Below are 18,971 nucleotides of genomic sequence, written 5' to 3' on the forward strand. Positions count from 1 at the left end.
CAACTGGTTTAGTCAACCCAGTTTTATTATGGTAGATACAGTACTATTTTTTGCAGAAACTTCAGGAAGACTGATTCTGACATTCAGCTTTTCCAACATCTCAATAAAATTAAGCTGGTTGCAAAAAACATGGAAAATGTCTTGATAAATTCAAGGATGAAGACAAAGCAGTCATTTCTAGAAGAGTCTTTTCAGGCTAGCATTTGTGCTTTAATCCTTCTTCTTTGATTATATTATTTTTGAAACAGTAAGCAATTAATATGGCCACTTCCCTCTTAAGAGATGAAAGAGAAAAGGAGAAATCAGCAAAGGTGACTGAACAGGAGCAGCTGGTGAGACAGAAGACAATTTAAGAGCTAAGTGAAGTCAGTTGATCCAGGAGGAGAGCGCGTGGTTAAGCAAGAATAAGAACAATAAATGATCTTGGATTTAGCTTCATATAAGGCCTTGGTATCCTTGATGAATACAGTTTTGCTAAAGTGGTGAGAATGAAAGTCAAGCTGACAAGAACAAAGTAACCAATGGATTTGGCCATATTATTTGGAGCTTCATCAAGTACAGCTCAGATATATTTTGTCGGTGATAGCATACATGTGGGAAACTAGTAATTTCTTGAGCACAGTTACTTTGCAAGAGACAGTGGGCTTATTAATATCTCATATAGATTGTATTTGAAATAATTTAAACAGAGAATACCTTTGGCAAAATATGTATGTTTTCTTTACCTTTGACTATGTTTTCTACAAATGTTTTTATTTGCCATACTGTGTTAAAATCTCATGAACCCTTTGTTGCTATGTTTTGTGTATTGATAAGCTTTTAAGACCATACACTAATTTTCATCTTCAATCGTTTTGCCTATGAATGTATGGGCATAAGGACAGGGTAAAGGAATTTCATTTTTTCTTTCTGGGAACATAAACCTTTACCCATGGAACTTATTTGTTTGGGGTTTTGCTTTGGAACAGGACTCCTTAGATGAAGCCCGACAGAAGATTTTCGACATCCGGGAAGAGTACAGAAATAAATTGCTGGAAGCGGAGCGCCTAAAGCTGGAAGCTCTGGCTGCTCAGGAAGCCGCCATGAAGCTGGAGACAGAAAAGAAGACCCCAGCTCCTGACAAACAGAAAAAAAAGAAAGGAAAGAAAAAGTAACCAGGGGATGTCCAATACTATCCCGCTTCTGGAGAGAAAAAAATCTATTTGTAATAATCTATAGCTGCCTGCTGATAAAACAAGATTCTGGGTCAACTGAAAATAGAAATTGTTCTTTCTTAGAAATATTTTCATGATAACTTGTTAGTTTTCCTCAGAAAGCTAGTATTTGAAGCCATTTGAGTTTAAAATGCTCTAATTTCAATAAAATAGCTTCCAAATATTTAAAATGTAATAAAATATTTGTTTGACACTCTAAACTGCCTGCATTTTTCATTAGAAGTGAAACAAGATCGTAAATTAATCAACAGGATTATCTTTTAAAATTTCAACAATGAGAAAAGTGGCTTTTGTTCTTAGAAGACATTTAGTCTCAAACTTTAAAAGTTTAAAAATACTAATAACTATGCTTCAGAATTATGTTTCAGAATTATGCTTTTTTTTTTTTTTTTTTTTTTTTTTTTGAGACTGAGTCTCACTCTGTTGCCCAGGCTGGAGTGCAGTGGAGTGATCTCAGCTCACTGCAACCTCTGCCTCCTGGGTTCAAGCGATTCTCCTGCCTCAGCTTCCTGAGTAGCTGTGATTACAGGCACCTGCCACCACGCCCTGCTAATTTTTGTATTTTTAGTACAGATGGGGTTTCACCATGTTGGCCAGGCTGGTCACGAACTCCTAACCTCAGGTGATCTGCCTGCCTCAGCCTCTCAAAGTGCTGGGAATACAGGTGTAAGCCACTGCGCCCAGCCGAATTATGCCGTTTTTAAAAACTGAACTTCAAGAAACTTCCCTCATTGACCAAGCACTACCCTGGCTCAGCCAAGTGTTAGGACTCTGGATCCTAGCAATGCATCATAGTAACCCGGGTGTAGAGAGAGGGTGATCTCAAACATCCCATATCATGCTCACTAGTGTCGTGTTTTTTGTAAGACACAGATGAAGTTGTCATACCCTAGTGTTAGAATAATGCCATGAGTGGATTAACTGAGGCACATAGCAGGAAATTGACTTTCTCCAAAAGCACATTTCTAATTCATGACTATCTTAAAACTCTCATAGTATTTTTTAACCAAAGCGGTTTCACTTTGGCAGGTGATTTTACTTATCCTTTCTTATGTTAATCCTTGTTATTAAAAATATTTATTTATTGAGACATGGTATGGCTCTGCTCTCCAGGCTGGGGTGCAGTGGCACAAGCTCAGCTCAGTGCAACCTCCACCTCCTGGACTCAAGCCATCCTCCTACCTCAGCCTCACAAGTAGCTGGGAGTACAGATGCGTGTCACTATGCCGGGTTAATTTTTTATTTATTTATTTTATTTTTTGAGATGGAGTTTCACTCTTGTTGCCTAGGCTGGACTGCAGTGGCGCCATTTTGGCTCACTGCAACCTCCGCCTCCAGAGTTCAAGTGATTCTCTTGCCTCAGCCTCCTAAGTAGCTGGAAGTAGTGGTGCGGCTGCCACGCCCAGCTAATTTTGTATTTTTAGTGGAGACAAGGGTTTCACCATGTTGGCCAGGCTGGTCTTGAACTCCTGACCTCAGGTGATCCACCCGCCTCAGCCTCCCAAAATGCTGGGATTACAGGCTGGAGCCATGGCACCCAGCCAATTTTTATATTTTTTGTAGAGACAGGGTTTCGCCATGTTTCCCAGGCTGTTCTCAAACTCCTGAGCTCAAGAGATCCACCCATGTTGGCTTGTTTCACAAAATGCGGGAATTACAGGCATAAACCACCATGCCCGGCTTAAAAATATTTAATACTCCTATATATGGTCAACTAATTTTTGACAAAGATGCCAAAAATACAAATGATGAAAGAAAATCTTTTCAAAAATGATGTTGGGAAAACTAAATATCCACATGCAAAAGAATAAAATAGGACCATTGTCCTACGCTATATATAAAAAAATTAACTGTAAATGGATTAAAGATGTAAATGTAAGATTGGAACTCATAAAACTCTTAGAAGATTGCATACAGAAAAATCTCCTTGACATTGGTCTTGGTAATTTCTTTTGGATATGACACCAAAAGCACAGGCAACAAAAGCAAACATAAGTAGGACTACATAAAAATAAGATCTACTGCACAACAAAGGAAGCAACAAAATGAAAAGACAATCTATAGAATGGGAGAAAATACTTGTAAACCATAAATCTCATAAGGGGTTAATATTTAAAATATGTTTTTAAAAAACTCATATAACTCAATAGCGAAAAAACAAATAACCTGGTTTTAAAAATGGGTAAAGGACTCGAACAAACACCTATCCAAAGAAGACACATGAATGACCAACAGGTGTATGCGAAGGTACTCAGCATCACTAATCATCAGAGAAATGCAAATCAAAACAACAATGAGGTATCACCTCACACCTATTAAGACGGTTTTTGGCCGGGCGCGGTGGCTCAAGCCTGTAATCCCAGCACTTTGGGAGGCCGAGACGGGCGGATCACGAGGTCAGGAGATCGAGACCATCCTGGCTGACACGGTGAAACCCCGTCTCTACTTTAAAAAATACAAAAAACTAGCCGGGCGAGGTGGCGGCGCCTGTAGTCCCAGCTACTCGGGAGGCTGAGGCAGGAGAATGGCGTGAACCCGGGAGGCGGAGCTTGCAGTGAGCTGAGATCCGGCCACTGCACTCCAGCCTGGGCGGCAGAGCGAGACTCCGTCTCAAAAAAAAAAAAAAAAAAAAGACGGCTTTTATCATAAAGACAAGAGATACGCGTGGGGAGGGTGTGGAGAAAGGGAACCCTGTACACACTGTTGGTGAGAATGTAAATTGGAGTAGCCATTACAGAAAACAGTATGGAAATTTCTCAAAAAATAAAACTAGAGCTATTATATGATCCAGCAATCCCACTCCTGGGTATATATTAAAGGAAATGAAATCAGTATGTTTATGAGAGGTCTGCAACCCTCTGTTCATGGCAGCATTATTTACAACAGTGATATGGAAACAACCCAAGTGTCCATCAATGAATGAATGAAGAAAATGTAGTATGTGTGTGTGTGTATATATAATATATATAAAATATATGTATAAATATATTAATATATAATATATATAAATATATATATAATATATGTACTGGAATATAATTTAACCATAAAACAGAAGGAAATCCTGCCATTTGCAGCAACATAGATGAACCTGTAGGGCATTATGCTAAGTGAAATATGCCAGAAACAGAAAGACAGATAATGCATAATCTCACTTACATGTGGAATTTTAAAAGTTGAACTCATAGAAGCAGAGTGTAGGACAGTGGTTACCAGAGACTTGGGGGTGGGAGAAATGGGGAGATGTTGGTCAAAGAGTACAAACATTTAGTTATAAGCTGACAAATTCTGGGTATTCAGGTACAGAATGGATGGTGCCATCAGTATCAATAGTAGTAATTACACTGATTATTTTAATCATTAGTGTATTCATATATCAAATCATCATGTGGTATACTTTGAAAATATGCAATGTTTATTTTTCAAAAAATTTTTTAAGGTTTACATTAAAAGTTAATTTATTTTATACATCTGCCCACTTGTATATGTAATGTTACTTAATTTAATAAATGCAAATGTGAATTTTTACATTAACCTTTGCCTACTCTCAGCTTCACAACACTATGATCCCCAGCTCCCAAAATACATACATAGTAACGACCTGTTTTGGATGTTTCCATACTTTTCATTCATCTCGTATGTTCACACATCAATATTTTATATTATATCCTGGTTTGTTTTACAAAATGGCATTTTTTTAAATGCATAATATGCTATATCTTGATTTTTCTCACCAAACAACACAGAATCTCTTCAAGTCACTGACAATTTATTCTTTTTAATTGCTTTGTAATATTCCATGGTATAAATATACCATAATTTATTCATATATAAATTTATGAATTTTATATATACATATATGTGTGTCTGTGTATGTGTGTGTGTATGTATATATTCAGGATATTCAAGTAGTAATATTTATATTATATATTCTCCTTAAGTTAGATAAAAATTCATCTGCAAACATAATTTGTCATTACAATTTAAATGATGTATCTTTGATCAATTACTTTCAGATCTTTTTTGCTATTATTTAATAGTTTTCACTTGCTTTCTTCTTCTTTACTTTTCTTGCTGTTCTTTTTTTTTTTTTTTTTTTTTTTTTTTTTTTTGAGACAGAGTCTCCCTCTGTCACCCAGGCTGGAGTGCAATGGTACAATCTCAGCTCACTGCAACCTCCACCTCCCAGGTTCAAGCGATTTTCCTGCCTCAGCCTCCTGAGTAGATGGGATTACAGGTGTGTGCCACCATGCTTAGCTAATTTTTTTTTTTTAGTAGAGACAGGGTTTCACCATGTTGGTCAGGCTGGTCTTGAACTTCTGACCTTGTGATCCACGGGCCATGGCCTCCCAAAGTGCTGGGATTACAGGTGTGAGCCACCACACCCAGCCTGCTGTGCTTTTTAAACTATTACTCTTTAAGCCTTTTCTATTTCTGATTTTTGCTATTTTTCCAAAGCTCTGATAGCTTTTTTGTAGCTTCTTTTGAATCATTATATTGCGTTTTTCTTCTGATCAAAGCACACTTCTCTGGGTTGTTTTCATTTTCTGCCTGAGTATTATTTGTTTCATTTTATCTCATTATCTTTAATAACAGATTTTTCCCCATTATTTAAAAGAGATTGAGTTTTACAAACTATTAGAAGCAGGTTCCTGTAATTGACAAAAAATCTAAAGGAACTCTCCCAGCTTTGTGGATGGAGGATGCCCCACAATGAGAGACTGAGGCAAGAGTTTCATCAGTGGAGATTTGTTAAGCTAGAGCTTGAGGAGGTGCCCAGAAAAAAAAGTGAGTCACAGAAACATCTGTGCTTGTGCTCTCTGACGGGGTTTTCAGGAAGTTCAATATTTATACATTTCTTTAAAGCGGGGGGAAGGCATGTACAAAGAGACAGGTAGGTAGTGAGGCAAATGGTTACATTTTTGTGAGATTTTTATCAGTGCCCATTAAATGCCCATTTTCTATCAGATAAGGTGAACATTCCAAGAGAAAGGTAGTAAAGGAAGAATCAACCATGCAGACATCTCAGGTTAGGTGGAGGAATGATTGATCTCTTCTTGTATATTCTGCACCTGGGAAGACAAACTTGTTATCGACATTGTCAGTGTGAAATCTAACGGTGCTAAACTTGGATTGCAGATCTAAAGTTTTAATTGACATGCCCTTGTTTTATGGGAACGTACACATTGTGTAAAGGTTTCCAGGCCAGCAAAGAACTTATCTAGGAACAACTTGGACAGTGAAGCTTTTTGCCTTTCTATGGGATCTGACAAATGTACAATGCTTTGACACAAGGTTGTGAAGAACAGCTCTTCATTTGGGAGAAAAGGATGGCAGTGTTGCATAACTCAGCCTCCAGGCTCTCCAGGCTTATCTTTCCCTTTGGCATAATGAGTTTGGGGGATCCGAGATTTTTATTTTCCTTTACAGTTGTAATCATCAAAATATGGCCTGATTACCCATTTCTCTGTCTCTCAGAGAAAATCCTGCTTTATGACAGATTTGGGATTTTTTGCCTCTAAGCCTCTTTTCCTAGATTTCTATGGACCTTGGTTTTCAAGACAGAGTTCTCATCTTTTTTTTTTTGTCCAAGTAAGAATTTATTTGTCATGTTTATTGAACATGGAAATGATTAAGTACTTTGAGGAAAACAAAGATTTATGTGACACGGTCCTTAGATTGTAATCCTATAACTGTATTACAGTGACTTGTTTAGTGTCATCCTCTGTAAAATAAACTTGCTCTCAAACTGGACTCCACAGACATTAACAGTTGGTGTGGCTAATGATCACGAATGAAGAGAAAAATCATCACACAGTGTCACAGTTCTTCCATTATCACTCTCACTGACATCACTTTATCTTACTTCCCAATATTTTTGCTTGATGTATCAAGTAAACCACAGTGGAAGGAAATGTTTTTGTTTGGCTTAACAACAATTAGCTCGACATTTTTCAGAAACCCCTTGTAGCTTGTATGTATGAATAGCTTCTATTCACTCAAAAAGGTGCACAATTTAATATGATCACATTTTCTGTGACAAAAGAAAAAGAAAATTGGAAAAAGATTTTGAAGTTTGTTAAATGGAGTAAAGACAATACTGGAATGTTTTTCTCAATAAAAATAACATAAGAGTTTTTTAATAACATTTTGTCTGTCTTATCAGGGAGAACATTTACAGGAATACAGGTGTTTTGTATTCAGTTGTCACAGTCACTGTATCACTGACCTGTAAACCTGCAAGAAATATTTAACAATCTTGTCAATGTTTGCCGTGGGAAAACGCATTTTCATGTCTTCGTGTTTCTTATAATTTGGCATGGTCCTGAAAGTCCCATGTTGAACTGATGAAGTACTAGACTATTACAGTCTATCAGACATGTAAGTTAGGCTCATATTATTTGTAAATTTGTACATGATAATATTCAGGCATATTCTACATTGAAGAATGTAGAAACCAATTTTTCTAGCAATAGGGTGGTTTTATAATCACTATGATGATTGCAACCAGTGATGCGTTTGTAGTCATACTGCAAAATGCTCACTCTCTTCTCTTTTATCCAAGGTGGCTAATGTCAAAGGATGGCACACACTCTGCACCAAATTCCTTAATAAGGGATTGTAAACACTCTCACAAATAAACTTGTGGGATAATGATGAAGAGGTCCTTAAGATTGTTTTCTTAGATTTGTACTCCCTATTTAGACAGATGTATACATAAGATCATTAAATCAATTTCCCACACTGTGCCCCACCAACTCATCACTAAAATCAAGTCTGCTAAAATCCCTCTGATCAATTAGGAGAGAATGTGGTAACCAATACAAAGTTCAGTGATTTGGGAAGGTGTCTTCTAATTACTCAGCTCACTTATAACACAAATGTTCATGACATGGCCATATTGAAAGATGAAGGGTCTTCTCCTGGTCTCCATGAAAGAACCTAATAAGGATAAGTAATAACTTTCCGGGATCCCACTCTGAAATTGTTCCATGTTCACTGTTTCTGAGTATTTACTTTATGGCCTAGTCTGTTGGATACTCCTTCATGGGCTGACCTTCTCTGATGCCATGCTGTGACTCACACATTCTGTTTTGCTTCCCACTTTAAGATTGGATGGTGCAGTTCCTTAAAAAAAATTACCGGGTTCTTCTTGGGTGACCCCTTGGATGTAGAACTATGGTTTTTGAGTTTTAAAAGGTTTGTATCTGGAGAATTGAAATATTCATTTATCAGTTTCTGCAGAATAGCTCCTCTGTATTGCACTATTGGGTAAGGAAAGTTCGGTTTGTTCTTATTGGATCTGAAAGGCAGGAAAAGGGGATGTGGGTAATGTCCTGACAGGAAGATATTGCACACTCAAATTAAGAAATTAAGGATGATTTAATGAGTATATAATTTCTTCTTTTTTTTTTTTTTTTTTTTTTTTTTTTTTAGAAGACCTGATATTTTACTGTGTTCCTTCCAGAATTTTTCTACGAATCTTTAGATATTTTTTCTCCTGCAATAATCTGAATCCCTGACCCTTTGGTCTCAACATTCTTTCTCCCCTTTCTCCAGCATTTCTCAGTTTCCTTACTTCTTCAAACGGTGTTCTCTTACATTAAGGCATGTTCTTCTGGCTATTTCTGAGAGTTTCAAGTGGAATTTCATGGATTTTAGGGTCCGTTGGTGGATTTTGTGTTTTTACCAGTGCCAACCATACAGATCTAAATGCTGAGACAATCCTGCTGATTGTCTGTATTTGGGCCTCAGCTACAGATGCAGAATTATTTTTTTCTCGGCCACTTTGCAAGCCAGGGACCCCCAGCCAGCAAAGCCCTACCGGGGCCGCTCTCTGCGATGCTACTGCGCCCCTGCTCACCTGTGTTACAGCTCGCACTTGTGTTCGGGGGTTCCCAAGCTCTTGTACTGCGCCCAAGAAGAATGAAGATTCACTGTGCATTGAAGGGTGAGGATGGTGGAAAAGAATTTTATTGAACGATGAAACGGCTTTTAGCGGAGAGGGGATATAGGGGTGTTTCCCCTACCTAAAGGCAGGAAAATCCCTCCCCTGTTGCTGGCTCTGGGGCCTCTTATGGACCTAGAATGGGGAGTGCGTGCTGATTGGTTTGTGAGTATGCAAAAAAGGTTAAAGCGAAGACATCACTCAAAGGTCGGCATGACAGTGTAGAAAACCAATTAGGAAAGGGTAGGTATATGTAAAATAGGTGAAGGGTGGGGAAAGCGTGCTGAACGGGAAGACAAATTCTCAGTCAGGTCCGAGGATTTAACCTGTAGCTTGGCTTTCAGGACTTAAACTGTCTTTGGCTTCGAGGTGGGGTTTCACCAGGGACCCGCCCCTATCTGCCTAGGCATTTGGCTGCCTCCTGCCGCTCTCAGTACCACTCTTGTTCGTGGGAATTTCTTGTCATCTAATTTTGCTAGCAATTTATCTGAGTTTTGTTTTTTGTGTGGTGTGTGTGTGTACTTCCTGTGCCATCACAATTGGATTTATAGTTTTCAGGAGGAGTTTTGAGGAAAAGCAAAAATATGATACATCATTATCCTGCCACTAGAAGTGTGTTACTTATTTCTAATTTTATTTGCTTATAATCAGACTACATGGTCCCTAGAATCTTTACTTCTAAAAAATTTATTAAGACTTCCTATGTAAGTAGAGGTTTAAATTACATAAATGTGTAGGATGATCATAAACTTTGCATAGATATGTGTAAAAAGAATTGCTTGAAAACAATGCAAATTTTAATTTTAGAAAAGCCTTCTCATTTCCAAAATTTAACCCTCGATGTGGTTTTATGGAAAATTATATATAATGTTTTTCCAGTTTATTTTAGTCAAATATATTCATTATTTAATTACTCCCTATTTTTAGTTTTAATGCACTTCATTTGTCTAGTTCTGAGAGGTATGTTGTAGAATTCAACAATATTTTTTCTTTTTTTTTTTGTATTTGAATAATCTTTATGCTTTCAGCTGTGCTATCATTTAAAAATATATTAAGCTAAAAGTAATAAAAAGGTCAGTTACATCCAGGTGCGGTGGCTCATGCCTGTAATCTCAGCACTTTGGGATGCCAAGGTGGTCGGTCGACAGTTCGAGACCAGCCTGACCAACATGAAGAAACCCCGTCTCTACTAAAAATACAAAATTCGATGGGCATGGTGGCGCATGCCTGTAATCCCAGCTACTCAGGAGACTGAGGCAGGAGAATTGCTTGAACCTGGAAGGCGGAGGTTGTGGTGAGCCAAGACCATGCCATTGTACTCCAGCCTGGGCAAAAAAAGAAAAAAGAGTCATTTACCTTTGCTCAATTAAATAGAAGGATATTTATCTAACTTAATAAAAAGCATCTCAAAATCTAGAACAAATATCTCTGTAGTAATATTGCCTTTCCTTCACCATCACAAAATGACTATTGCAGCTCCAGCAAAGACATGTACAAGAATATTCATAGCAGCATAATTTATAATAGTCCAAAATTGGGGAAAACTCAAATTTCCATTCATAGTACAATAAGCACATCAGCAAATCATGGTGTTTTTATATGATCAAATACTATGCAATAATCAGAATAAAGGAACCACTGCTATGCTCCATACCATGGATGATTTTAATAAATATTTTATGCATTTATGTTTCAACACCTAGGAAAGCTGATCTGTGGTGTTAAAAGTCATAATAATGGTTAAATTTAAGGAGTAAATGGTACCAGGAATTATCATTACAGGCCGTTCTAGATGCAGATAATAATCTCAATATTGATATGAATGACTGTAACACAGGTAGTTTACTTTGTAAAAAAAAAAATTAATTTTTTGAGATGAAGTCTTACTCTGTCTCCCAGGCTGGAGTGCAATGGCGTGATCTCGACTCACTGCAACCTCTGTCTCCCAGGTTCAAGTGATTCTCATGCCTCAGCCTCCCAAGTAGCTGAAATTACAGGTGCTCACCACCACACCCAGCTAATTTTTGTACTTTTAGTAGAGACAAGGTTTCACCATGTTGCTCAGGCTGGTCTCAAACTCCTGACCTCAAGTGATCTGCCCACCTCAGCCTCCCAAAGTGCTGGGGTTACAGGTGTAAGCAACTGTCCTTCTTTGTAAATATTTATGGATCAGTAAACTTAAAATTTATTTACATATCTGTGTTTATGTATCTTTCAATAAAAAGTTTACATGATAAAATGATCAATGGAAAAGTTAAAACATAAAATATTACTGGATTTAATAACTCAATAATTAAGTTCAATAGCAGATTATAGTAGTTTAGGAGACAATCATGAAGCTGTAAAGTCATCAAAAAGTAGTTAACTGACAAAACACATCAATCTGTATATTAAACATAAGATTACATTTAAATGTTAATGGAATAATATTCTAATTAAATACTTAATATTTAATTAATTAACTAACATTTAATTGGAGACACAGGATTGAGAGATGAGTGCAGGTTGGGGGGTTTGTATTTCGTAGTGGGAGAGTGAAGCTCAGATCTTGTGGCTTCTTCACTTCAGCATGTTAAGGTGCCGTATTATGGGGTATCATTTTCTGAGCCCTAACAATGCAATGATTTTATTTCTGAAATATTCAATGAACATTAAAATTGTACAAAAAAATACTTCAACTTTATATGTCTCACAGAATTAGATTCTTTGATCACTAACTTACTTTTCAACCATATGAATGGTGGGCCATTCAAATCAAATAGAAGGTAAAACAATTCTCTGTTGCATGTGACTCACTCAAAAATGACAGGATGGCTAATATTCTTGGTCTTCAACCACTAAATAGCAGGTGTCTCTTATTATTGGGACAACCAAAAATGTCCCCATGTATTTCCTAAATATTCCCTAGAAGAGGCACTGTCTCCATGGAGAACATTATTCCCATGTAGAATAGTAGAGTGCTGAGAAGCTGAGATAGTAATGTCTATGGATCACAGTTAATAAATGACTATTGGAATACATTGCCAATATACATGTGTGTGATCATATTGAGTAAACCAGGGTATATCTATAAAGCATGTACAGTTCCTACAATCCGTAGGCCATTGTCTTTGGCAAAATATCTGGCCCCCCATTTGGTTTCTTTTTCTTTAGTCTCCTACCATCTACCTTTTTTCAGCCATTCAAGTACTTCAAGATCAAGCTGTCCCTTCTCTGGGCTGGTATAAGGGCAGAGGAAACAGTGTTCTTGTTCTGCAGACATAGGCCTGCCTTTGAGATGATAGAAATAATACCTGAGGCACAATTATGGTGATAAAGAAGCACCATTATATGGAGTAATTTAACTCCTCATTGCATCCAACAACTCCACCAAAAAAAAGATTGTAGCTTCCCCTTTTCCACAATCAAAGTACCCACTAAAGTGTTTTTGGAAATGTAACTGTCTTCATTTAAATGAATCTAAAAACTGCTGATAGCTTTAATAAACTTTTAACTGGCTGGATTCTAGGCATCAAGTTTTCAAACAAAACACTGAATTCTAGTACTAGAGCCCCTCATTATATTTAGTTTGTTTGCACACAAAAAAAATAAGTGTGTAAACTCTGATCTGTTAACTGATATTCTGTTCCTGTCTCATTCAAAACAAAACCTTGCATTCATTGCCCTTTGAAAAGCAGAGAAATAAAGGGAGAATTGGCAAAAGAAACCACATAATAATAGAACTTTTCTCAGAAAAACAAAACACATATTACAGCCCAGTGAGCTTCTTCTTGCCCATTGCATGGAAAACACCAATACACTGAGACAGTAGGTGTTGCAGCAAAGAAAGAAATTTAATAATTGCAGGGCAGCTGAGTGGGAAGGATGGGCAATATCTCTCAAATCTGCCTCCCCATGAATTTGGAGGTGAGGGTTTTTAAGGATGATTTGGTGTTTGTGGGGGCTAAGGAATGGGAACTGCTGATTTATTTGGTCAGGGATGAAATTATAGGGGTGTCAAAACCGTCTTCATGTCCTGAGTCACTTCATGGGTGGGAATCACAGAACCGGTTGAATCAAGTTCTTTGGTATGGGTCATGGGTCTGGGTGGCATCAGGTAGTCTACCAGAATGCAAAGTCTGAAAAATATTTCAAAGACCAGTCTCAAGTTTCACAAGTTTCCTGTAAGAGCTATTGGTGAAGTTATGAAATGTGTGAGCATTGGGTACAAGACTCCTGAGCAGTAAGCAATTATAAAAAAGCAAGCTAGGGAACAATGACCAGCTATTGTTTAACTATGCCTATATCTTAGCAGAATTCAAGCCCCCAACATAATTGTAACCTTGTGATCTTTCATTGTCTGATATAGCCACTTTCAGTCCCCAAATAAGGAGGCGGGTAGTTTTGGGACCGAACTAGTATCATCCTTGCTTTAAACTATAAACTGAATTCCTCCCGTAGTTGGCTTGGCCTACATACAGGAATGAGAAAAGGCAGGTAGCTTGAGCTTAGAAGCAAGGTAGAGTCAGTTGTGTTAGATTTCTCTTACTGTTATAATTTTGCAAAGGCAGTTTCACATGCATCTTACCACCTCCATCCCCTGGTTTGGGCCCTACCCTGGGTGGGTTTATTTATACCATATTAATAACAGCTTTCAGTAACCTTCATAGAATATCTCTGAAAGTAACATTATGAAGAAACTTTGTTTCAAATTGTCATAAAGTATTTAGTCTAATCAATTATAAAACAGATTTTAGTCATTTTAATTTACATAAAATAGTTTCCAACCACAGATGTGTTTTTATGGAATAGCTTCATTACCTATTGAATGTGCTTAGAACTTTAAGCTAAACATCCTTGTTTTTTACTTTTTTGGTCAGGCACAGATGGCAGCATTACCACATGTATGATTTATTTTTGAAGTGAACTTATGTAACAAACAACCCTACTATGCATATGTATATTTTCATGACTTTAAACAATTCTAAATTCAAATAAACCAAGCATTTTTAATTTATTTTGCTAATTAGGAAAATTCACTTATCTAATTTGCAAATACCTTTTCCATCTGGTATATAACATAATGATACTCTTTATTGTCACTGTTAATCAATCTGTTGATTTCAGAGTCATCAATTCAGATAGCATCTGGGCATCTTTCATTCCATTGTAGGTGATTGATACATTCAGATAGATACAAAGAAACCTCATAAAAAAATGTTTGACTTTGTGGAAACACTCTAAATATGTCACATAATAAAGACTAATCAGTTAATATTTAAATAAATAAATAATTTAAGTCATGACTATGGCTCATTGGTGAAAATGGGCTAACTTTGTTAACATCACTATAACATTTGAAAGAGCTTGGAAAAACTTGCTATTTTCACCAGAAAGTTTAGACTTGTGCAAATGTGAAAACCATATTAGATACAACCTGATCAATAACCATTACATTAATAATACAAAATGGTTGCTATGAATTTATTCTAAAGGAACTCTGAAGTATTTGTATATTTCTGTATTAATTTAGCTAATTTTTAGCTCAGTTACTTCTGGTGTAGCATGGGTCCAAAGTTTGCGTATTTTATAATATTATGTGTGCAAAACCACCTTTGGAAAATAATATTAAAGCTTTTTAAGAATCATCATTTCTTTAGCACATCATCTAAAGCCATTAAATTATTAACATTAGCTACCATGAAAACAGTTCTTAGAATAGTCAACTAGAATGTAAAGACTAATTTCCAATTAATGAATCATACAGATTCTTTATGTTTACTTTTCCTTTTTCATGTATCAACATTTAAGTCATCTCATTAGTTATTTCTGGTTCCATAAAGACAAAAAAAGAAGAAAACATTCTTCATCTTAATGAGCTGCTCATAAGTCATTTGGAGATTTCAGTAGCCTTTAGTCTTCAGTACTATGGGTGCCACAATATTGGCTGATTGGTTTTATTTTTTCAGTTGTGTCATTATTGTTTATCTAGATTGTCACACTAAAGACCATTTTTATAATACTTTGTATAAGATTTCATTTTAATGGGCTATAATCTCGAGTGTAAGAAATAACTATATGATAATTGATAGGTTTTTTCTTTTTTTTTTTTTTTTTTTGAGACGAAGTCTCGCTGTCACCCAGGCTGGAGTGCAGTGGCGCGATCTTGGCTCACTGCAAGCTCTGCCTCCCGGGTTCATGCCATTCTCCTGCTTCAGCCTCCTGAGTAGCTGGGACTACAGGCACCCGCCACCACACCCGGCTAATTTTTTGTATTTTATTTTAGTAGAGACGGGGTTTCACTGTGTTAGCCAGGATGGTCTCGATCTCCTGACCTTGTGATCCACCTGCCTCGGCCTCCCAAAGTTCTGGGATTAAAGGTGTGAGCCACTGCACCCAGTCATCATTAGGTTATTTTTACTCACCCATAGAATCTAGCCCAAAACCTCACAAAATAGGCTTTTAATAGGATATGGATGAATATATTACGTATTTGCATTGTTTTAACTATTAGACTGTTGTTTAAAAGGGGCTATATCAAAACTTATGGTCATTTTCAAAAATCCATCATATTAGTCTTTAAGTGAAGATATTGAAAAACACAGTTTACAGGGCTTTAGAAAAAGATTCACATTCTTAAGAGTCCGTGATAACACCAGATGGCAGGTTGTCAACAATGATATTTTACAATGTTTACAGAAGTCATGGATCATATTCTAGTAGAAACAGCTTTATTTTCCAAATAGGATTCTAATTTATACACTACTAAGGCAAACAGGGAGTCACTGATCTGGAAACTCATAGTCATGCCATTACAGTGAGATGTTCCTTTGGCCAGAATTGTGTCTCTTCGTTTTTTACCTGCTTCCCCTACACGTATCTAACATAGAATGTTGGACCTAGGAATAAACAATACTTTCATTCAGAAAGGGGAAGAATGGGAGACAGCACTTAGCAGTTCTGAAATCCCTCAGGGTAGACATTGTGAAGGCCCCATTGAGAGGTTGTGACAGGTCCTTGATCAGGTCTGATTCTGTATTCTAATAACTCCTCTCCATTCGGTTGATCTCCATGCCCCCATATCCACCTTCTGAGAATATCTTCTTGTCTGTTATACTCACTAGTTACATTGGAAGTGGCTGTTTGAAAATATGTCCTTGGAGGCTGACCAACCTGGTTTCTCAGAATTCATATGAGTCTGTTGTATGTAGACATAAAGTAATAAGAGGAAGGAGAATCCTTGTGGCCACAATAAAAATATCAAAGACAGTTAAAATAACAGAAAGCGATGGTTTCCATTGTCACCTTCTCAGAAGCCTGTGACTATTTTAACAGACTTTTTTAGTTGTTGTTGCCTTCTACTTCACATCCCTTCCACTGTTTTTTAGTAGCAGAAATGAGACGGAGTAGAGAGTCCCATTTTAGGGGCCTGCAGGCCACGCCAGCATAGAAAAGAAGGAAAATCTTGAATTCCTTCAAGGGAAGTTCCAGGTACCTAGTTAACCCTGAGAAGTAAGTGAGTAGCCTGATTAGCAAAACAGCAATAATAGCCTCAAACAACAGCCAAGGAGGTTTGAGTCCAGAGATGTTTGGTTTCCTATAGAAACTAAATATAGCATTTTAACAAATGTCCCACAGTTGTCTTTCAGAAAACCAGTCTCTCACCGAGATCCCATAAACAGATTCACTGGCACATAAACCCTAGATAAGGAATATTGGACACTAAACTCTGACCACTGTACTTTGTTCTAAATTTCTTCCTGAGGAGTTTGGAGGGAGTCACACCCCCACGCCAGTTAACACTTTTTTTTTCTGCTGACCCCAAATTTTTAAACAAAGCTTCTCTCTCCCTTAACAATTATAAGTCAGAAAGTTTTCTAATATACCTACCACCTATAAGCCCCCCTTCAACATATCCCACCCTTTTAGGCCAAAACCAACGTGCAACCTCCATATATTGATTTATGATTTGGTCTTTGGCTTCTACTTTCCTGAAATTTTCCCCTGCCTTTAAAAACCATTACCACCAAACCATCAAGGAAGTCAAAATTCGAGCATTAGCTGCCTGGTCTTACTTGCTTGGTACCTGCAAATAATAATGGCTTCCCTTCTGTCTCTGCAAAAACCTCTGTGTGGATATCTGGTTTTACTGCACCTGGCAAGTGGACCCCAGTTTTGTTCTGTAAGAGCAACAAAAGAGCCAAAGCTGAGTCATAAGCAGCATCTCAAGGAGACTGTCCATTAAATTAGTATCACTTCTATCCTTTCTGGTTTGGGTGTTTTTGTTTGTTTGTTTGTTTGTTTGTTTTCTTTTTTCCAAACCTATGATTTACTCAAATATATTTTCAATGGCTTTTTTTCTTAAGTTTAACCGGAGTTTGTTTCTGTTATATAAAACCAAAGAATCAAAACTGACACACTCAAATCCAACTTTGGATTCCACTTCCTGAAATGGTCCATATTAGAGATTTTGAAACTTAAAAGAAACACCTCAAGAGTTCTGAGAAAAAACATCTATACTCCAGAGCAGGGGTTCTTAACCTGGGATGAGATTCAGGTGGCACCTAAACCTCCCACAATTGTATGTATTTTCTTTTATAGAAATTCATAGCTTTCATCAGGTTATTTTTTATGAGGGGTTGGGGGACAGTGTCTCACTCTGTCACCCAGGCTGGAGTGCAGTGGTATGATCTCGGCTCACTGCAACCACAACCTCCCAGGCTCAAGTGATCCTCTCACCTTGCCCTCCCAAGTAGCTGGGACCACAGGTGTGCTCCACCACTCCTGGCTAATTTTTGTGTTTTGTGTAGAGACAGGATTTTACCATGTTGCCCAGGCTGGTCTCACGCTGGGGTCAAGTGGTCTCCACACCTTGGTCTCTCAAAGTGCTGGGATTACAGGTATGAGCCACAGTGCCCAGCCCTCATCATGTTCTTAAAGAATATGTAACCATAAAATACTACTGTTCTGGAAATTTAGTTTTAGTTTTCAAATTGCATAAGGAAGTACAATAATAAAAGATTTTCATCTAGTGAAAAAATTTTTTTTGAAGAATGGCTTAATTACTTGGAGAAATCCACTTGGAAATAATTAAAGATATTTGATATTAGAATGTATCTATAAACCAAAAATAAAATTCTAAGCTCCCCAACCAATTAAATGGAACCCTCCTTTCATGCAGGGGCATTCTTAAGTTAACCTGAAAAGCTAGTTCAGGCCATGAGGGGATGTGGGGATCAGACAAACCTCATTATACTTTCCTCCCACTGGAATTCAGGCACAGCTGACTAGCATTAACATTAAAACAGAGACCTTAAGACTTACAAAGTCAACTCTGCATAGCAATAAGATGCCAACATGACAGATAGCAGGCCCTAAAAGAAATCAAAGTATTTTACCCCAAAATGTATTTCTTTGGTATATTTTGAAATGGCCCTGCAAAGCTGCCTCTTGTGGGGAAAATCTAAATTCTGTAGTGAATCTTCTTCCCTTTCCAGGTCTTTTTCCAGAAAAGAATTAACTAAGAGTCTGGCACCTTTTTAAGTCTGATAAGAAATATTTGCAATCAATTCTCCCTGAAGCCGGATACCTGGAGACTTCATCTACATAATAAAAGCATCCATCTCCACAATTTCTTATCATAACCCAGACACTCCCTTCTATTGATTCCAGGTTTTTAGAGAAACCCTTTCAACCAATGGCCAATCAGGAAATCTTTGAATTCACCCATGACCTGAAAGCCTGCCAACCAGTCCCTCTTTGAGTCCTTCCACCTTTTCAGACTAAACCAACATACATTTTACATGTATTGATTGATGTCTTGTGTCTTC

The 18,971-nt window shown here is 37.3% G+C and overlaps 1 protein-coding gene and 1 long non-coding RNA gene across 4 annotated transcripts in view; one reads left to right on the forward strand and one right to left on the reverse strand.

The window, feature by feature from the left end:
* Window positions 1–1,291, forward strand: part of ADGB (androglobin) — a 232,929-nt gene extending 231,638 nt beyond the window's left edge. Inside the window, exon 36 of the mRNA XM_005552076.5 lies at window positions 969–1,291. Within this exon, the coding sequence (XP_005552133.3) occupies window positions 969–1,154 (186 nt within the window). The 3' untranslated portion in view covers window positions 1,155–1,291. The remainder of the gene's footprint in view (window positions 1–968) is intronic.
* Window positions 1,292–15,855: 14,564 nt separating this feature from the next.
* LOC102116371 (uncharacterized) overlaps window positions 15,856–18,971 on the reverse strand; it is a 321,221-nt gene continuing 318,105 nt past the window's right edge. For all 3 annotated transcript variants that reach the window (XR_010586275.2, XR_012433517.1, XR_010586276.2), the window contains one exon: window positions 15,856–16,646. This is a non-coding gene — a long non-coding RNA (uncharacterized lncRNA). The remainder of the gene's footprint in view (window positions 16,647–18,971) is intronic.

The sequence above is a fragment of the Macaca fascicularis genome, chromosome 4 (genome assembly GCF_037993035.2).
Source record: "Macaca fascicularis isolate 582-1 chromosome 4, T2T-MFA8v1.1".
Classification (NCBI taxonomy): domain Eukaryota; kingdom Metazoa; phylum Chordata; class Mammalia; order Primates; family Cercopithecidae; genus Macaca; species Macaca fascicularis.